At 47.5% G+C, this 5565-nt stretch overlaps 1 protein-coding gene across 2 annotated transcripts; it reads left to right on the top strand.

The window, feature by feature from the left end:
- Nucleotides 1-1068: 1068 nt before the first annotated feature.
- On the top strand, nt 1069-3385 carry LOC9631965 (SUN domain-containing protein 4). 2 transcript variants are annotated; one of them, XM_024675453.1, is made up of 5 exons: nt 1069-1949; nt 1997-2845; nt 2899-2945; nt 3002-3180; nt 3243-3385. In XM_024675453.1, the coding sequence occupies exons 1-4, from the start codon at nt 1761-1763 to the stop codon at nt 3153-3155; spliced, it is 1239 nt and encodes a 412-aa protein (XP_024531221.1). In that variant the 5' UTR covers nt 1069-1760; the 3' UTR covers nt 3156-3180; nt 3243-3385. The 2 variants fall into 2 exon arrangements, with proteins under 2 accessions (XP_024531221.1, XP_024531222.1); XM_024675454.1 differs by having other exon boundaries at nt 3002-3184.
- The last annotated feature ends 2180 nt before the right edge of the window (nt 3386-5565 follow it).

Genomic DNA, 5565 nt, shown 5'->3' with positions numbered 1-5565 from the left:
CCAGGCATATTCCCAGTCTGGGCATATCCAAGAAGCCCAGAGAAGAAACCGAATGATAACAGCTTAGTTGATTCTATGCCAGATTTTGAGCGACTGCTTTGATTAGAGCATATGCCCATTCTTGATAAAGCTCGTTTAGTATTTCATAAAAAGTGTCGTGAACCACACTAATAGAGGCCTGTATAAACGCTGGAAACTTATCAGATGCCCGCATGGGACGCTATTGTAGTCTTTCCTGCTCCAAGAATATGCCCAATCAGGGCATCTTGAAGAATCTCTAACTCAATGCCGGAGAAGACCATCCTAGCATGGAGCTGCATGGTCGGGGCATTTGCCAAGAATCTCTTCAAACAGGAGCGATGTGGTGCGTCAGGCTCCAGGCATATGCCCAGAACGGGCACATCCGAGTCCACCTTCCGGGAAATGCACGCTCCAGATCCCGTCACGTGGAACACCCTGTACACCCAGATGCCCGGCTACGGTATGGACGCCCTTGATCTCTCCAAAACCATGAAGCTATTGCTCTATGGTGGATTTGCTATGTGCGGCCTCGGAGAGCTCTATGGCATTGCAGCAGCCAAAGAACACTCCACAACCACCAACTTGTCTTCGGCTGCGGAAGTGCTTATCCTTGTCCTTGACGAGAATGTAGATACCACCTCGGCTTTCTTGTTCGCTCCTATAACTTTGGCGCCCAGCGAGGCTGTGGCATACTTGTCCTCCACGACGTTGTGCGAGATTTCACTCGCCGCTGTGCCAAGATCCACAGGCCGTAGCTCAATGACTACACAACAAGAAAACATGAGCATAGAAGCCTACCTCGGCGCAAGATCCGGCAAAGTCAGCTCTGCATCTGCGGAAATCTCCGACCTGCATTTCATCCCCCAGCGTGGAGCTCATCGGAGAGCTTCAGCTAGATTGGTCTCCGGATCCCCGTAATGGAGCTCAATCCCCATCCCCTGTGCTGAAACGAACCAGAAGAGCAAGACTACGAAGATCAGAACCACCGCATCATGAAAGTAAAAACCCTAACACCGTATCGGATAGTGCACGAGAGAGAGAGAGAGAGAGAGAGTAGGGCTTTTGGATGAGCTGCTTAGCAATGGTCTGATATGTGGAGCTCGTGATGCCAGGCTTGGTCATTCATCTGGTGCGTTTTCCAGCCGAGGTCCCTCGCTCCTCTATTGATCTATGATGGCCTGGCTATGGGCGATCCAGCTGCAGGATGCGCGAGCGATCCACCCGTCCGATGCAGCAGCATAGAGTGGTCTTTGATGGCTTGCGGGTCTTGATCTGATAGAATGGAAGCATCGAAGGCACGAAGGCCTCTTTGATCTGATGCCGCAGAGAAATGCTGTGTCTTGGAACGTCCTTCTTACGGCATTTGCCCAGAAGGGGCATTTTGACGATGAAAAGGGCGTCTTCGGTTCTATGCCTGGGTGGGATCTCATCTCCTACACGGCAAAGCTGGTGACTTTCTCGCAGAACGGAGTGCACGAGGTATGCCGGAGTGGAATCTCGTCACACTCCATTCTCTCGCAGAACGGGAAAAGTACCGGCTAAAGAATATTCGCAATTTAAATCTGGCGGGGAATGGTTTCCAGGGTCGAATCCTGCCAGCGGTGTGGTGGCGATGGACTAGGCACCGATGCTCTCCTCTAAGGTATTTCAGGGATGTGTTCTTCCTCTGGCGCGGGCTAGGGTTTATAGAGACGCCGATCAGGTTCTTCCGTCGATCGATCAGCGCATCTTGACCCGGCATGGTGAGCAATCTACGTCTTGCGGTGCTCCTTCTCTTGGTCGTCTCGGGACTGGGGATCGGGATGGAGCTCCATTCCGAGCTTCCGGAGGTCGATGAAGCTCCAATCCCCGAGATTTTGGAGGCGCATCACCAGATTCTCGATTTGGAAGAGCAGTTCCTCGATATTTCGTGCAATCGCACTGCTGAGGTACCTTTTCTTTCTTCCATCTTGTTTCTCTGAGCGAAAATTTCCAGAGTTCTAGCAACGGTGAAGAAGTCAGTCCCTTCGATCCCGACCGTGCCACAGCGCTAGCGGAAGAACGAAGTGTTCCTCTCGCTAGTCCGGAACTCAATCCTCTCCATTCGCATATCCTCGTCTCAGCAAGTGAGAATCAAGACGACGATAACAGGCACAAGCGCGACCGCCAAGTTGGGGGCAACGAACACAACTATGCCGCAGCCTCACTCGGTGCTAAAGTTTTAGGGGCAAACAAGGAAGGCAAGGGTGCTGGCAACATTCTCGTCAAGGGCAACGATAAGTACTTTCGGAACCCATGCAGCGCCAAGGAGAAGTTCGTCATGGTGGAGCTGGCTGAAGAAATTCTGGTGGAAACATTTGTCATCGCCAACTACGAGCTCTACTCGTCCAATCCAAGGGAGCTGGAGCTGCTGGGAAGCCTGAGCTATCCTACATCTGGATGGAGGCTCTTGGGAAAGTTCGAGGCGAGGAACGTTGGGCAACCTCAGAGGTTTATTCTGTCGAAGCCAGAGTGGGCGAGATATCTCCAGCTGAGGATCCTCTCACACTATGGGACGGAGTTTTACTGCACGCTTAGCACCTTCGAGGTTTTTGGAGTCGCGCTTGGGCGCATGCTTGAAGATTTGATTGGCAGTTCCCCGGGGGATTCCACTAGTGGTTCCACTACGTCTGTGAACAAGTTCCTCATCGAACAGATACTACAACTGGAAAGTGACCAGAAGACTTTTGAGGAGTACGTGGAGTTTTCCAACTCCCAGAACACTGCTGCTGTCAATGAGTACCAAGAGGAGCTGACAAACATAATGAGGCAGCTTAAGAGTCTGAACGACACTGTGCAGAAGCAAGTAAGCAGACCTTTTCTTAGATTTCCTTTCCTTAATTTGGTTTTTCTTTGCAGCATCGTCTTGCGGACGACGTGTTTTCTAAATCCATGAAGGAACTGAGGTCTCTCAAGCTAAGCCATTTTCTCATGGCCCTTTTTACTTGCTTTCCTTTTGCAGACTATGTAGGAAGGAAGTGGCTCGCATAAACAGGGGCCAGATTTACTCTCTCACGGTGGCGTTGGTGGCAATGCTTGTGGTTGTAGCTAAGATACGAATCCTCGTCCGCCTTGCGCTCACAGGCTTTTTGGTAATCCTCTTACTTCTGGTGTAAAGAATCTTCTGGCGATCTACAATAGGAAGGTATTCTACCCTTTGCTTTCGCGTTGGGGACAATAGGATTCTCATTGGTTTGTTTCAGGGTGCTCGCTATGTCCCTCCGGAGCATTCGTGCCTAGCTGCGATCGGCGTAAAGTTCCTACCATTTGCCCGTATATTCTCACAGTGGATTCTAAAGGTTGTACTATATAATAGAGAACCCTTATCAAAGGAATTTTGTGGAAAGTTTATGACTTCTCCAAAATGGCACGCCATAACTTGGCACAAGGAAGGGTAGAGCCGAAGCAACCATATCCATAAGTTACGGCCACGGCTAGAATTGCATGCAAAGATAGCAAATCTGACAAACTATATGCAAAACAAAGATTAACCTACAAGGATTAATATCGAAAAGGTGACAAAAAGAGTGTCATTAGAGAATGTAGCACATATCCCCAACATGGAACATTGTGAGTCAACAAACCAGTGTTTCGTCTTGAAGTTTGCATCATCCGAAACAAAATCAAAACTGACAGTTGAAAAGGCTACATAAATGTAAAACACTGTCTTCAGAGTAACTTATACCATTTTCCAGAGGATTCACTAGGATGCAACTCTGTTTCAAGCTCTTTTCCTAGAAAAAAAAGACAAAGAGCTTGAATCACAATACAATCTGGAGATCTCATCTACACCTATACTTGGATGGAACTGTTGCATAGGACCACTGTCCTTGCTTGCGAGTCCTCTTGCCGAAAGTCCTGTTAATAATAATAATTTCTGAGTTGATCTCCATAAATATCTGTCGCAAAAAATTGAGCTAAGAATAGAAAAATGATATCTGCTGATCTGCCTTGATCTAGAAATTACTGTTAGCAACAAGTCCCCCAATTCCTTCTTTCTTTTATCTTATTGATAGCATCAAGCCAGTCAGTGTACCTTAGATTGCATAAGCAATCACTGGAAAAATAAAGATCTGGTAAATAAAGTTCAGTAGCATACCTTTCCAATGTCAAAAGTGGTCATCAGGAACACAGCCAAGAAGAAAGAGTAAAAGAGGCAATTTTCTGCATGGAGCTCTCACCTTTGGCCACTCCATTGAACAAAAGTTCTATAAGCACCATTGACAACTTTCAAGGCTATCTTCATGAAGGCTTCATAGAGAATGATGAGCCAAAGAAGTATTAGCAGAACAAAAACAAAAGAAAGAACAATCATCAAAAGCAAAGAGAAGGTTAAAGTGTTAACTATATAGAAGGCTACAAAAGGAATGTCATGCACGATGGTGGAGAGAAGGCCACAAAAGAAGAAAAGTGAGAGAAATAGAACCATTTATTAACTCACTTTCAAACCAAAAAAACTTAATCAGTTGTAGCATACTGTAAGCAACTAAAGGGAATGACTCGAAAGACGATCCGTTGGGATTGAAATATAGAGGGAAAGGGCCCATGAACAAAAGTGCACCCCCTTTTTCAATTGGTTAAGGGTCTTGGGATAGTTGAAGTTAAGCGTCCTTGGGTTTGAATAGTACTGGGCTGACCTCCCGAGAAGTCTAAATTCAGGAGCTTACATTTGGTATTAGAGGGGTCTCGGGACCAACTCTGTTGGTTGGCTAAGGGAATCACACCACCTGAAGGGTAGGGTGTCAAGAGAGCGGGGCTCTCGGGAGAGCTGCGGCTTTTAGCTTCTGTTCATGAGGGCGTGAACTTGCAGGAAAGCGTGGTGGATTGTAAGCAACCAAAGGGAACGACTTGAAAGACGATCTGTTGGGGTTCAAATATAGAGGGAAAGGGCCCATGAACAAGAGTGCATCCCCTTTTCCAATCGGTTAAGGGTCTTGGGATAGTTAAAGTTAAGCGTCCTTGGGTTTGGGACCAACTCTGTTGGTTGGCTAAGGGAATCACACCACCCGAAGGGTAGGGTGTCAAGAGAGCAGGGCTCTCGGGAGAGCTGCGGCTTTTAGCTTCTGTTCATGAGGGCATGAACTTGCAGGAAAGCGTGGTGGATTGTAAGCAACCAAAGGGAACGACTTGAAAGACAATTTGTTGGGGTTCAAATATAGAAGGAAAGGGCCCATGAACAAGAATGCATCCCCTTTTCCAATTGGTTAAGGGTCTTGGTATAGTTGAAGTTAAGCATCCTTGGGTTTGGGACTAACTCTACTGGTTGGCTAAGGGAATCACACCACCCGAAGGGTAGGGTGTCAAGAGAGCGGGGCTCTCGGGAGAGCTGCGGCTTTTAGCTTCCATTCATGAGGGCGTGAACTTGCAGGAAAGCGTGGTGGATTGTAAGCAACCAAAGGGAACGACTTGAAAGACGATCTATTAGGGTTCAAATATAGAGGGAAAGGGCCCATGAACAAGAGTGCATCCCCTTTTCCAATCGGTTAAGGGTCTTGGGATAGTTGAAGTTAAGCGTCCTTGGAAGTC

Source organism: Selaginella moellendorffii, unplaced genomic scaffold (genome assembly GCF_000143415.4).
Source record: "Selaginella moellendorffii unplaced genomic scaffold, v1.0 SELMOscaffold_14, whole genome shotgun sequence".
Taxonomy (NCBI): Eukaryota; Viridiplantae; Streptophyta; class Lycopodiopsida; order Selaginellales; family Selaginellaceae; genus Selaginella; species Selaginella moellendorffii.
The sequence above is the reverse complement of the archived record's forward strand: the minus strand, read 5'-3'. Positions and strand labels throughout refer to the sequence as shown.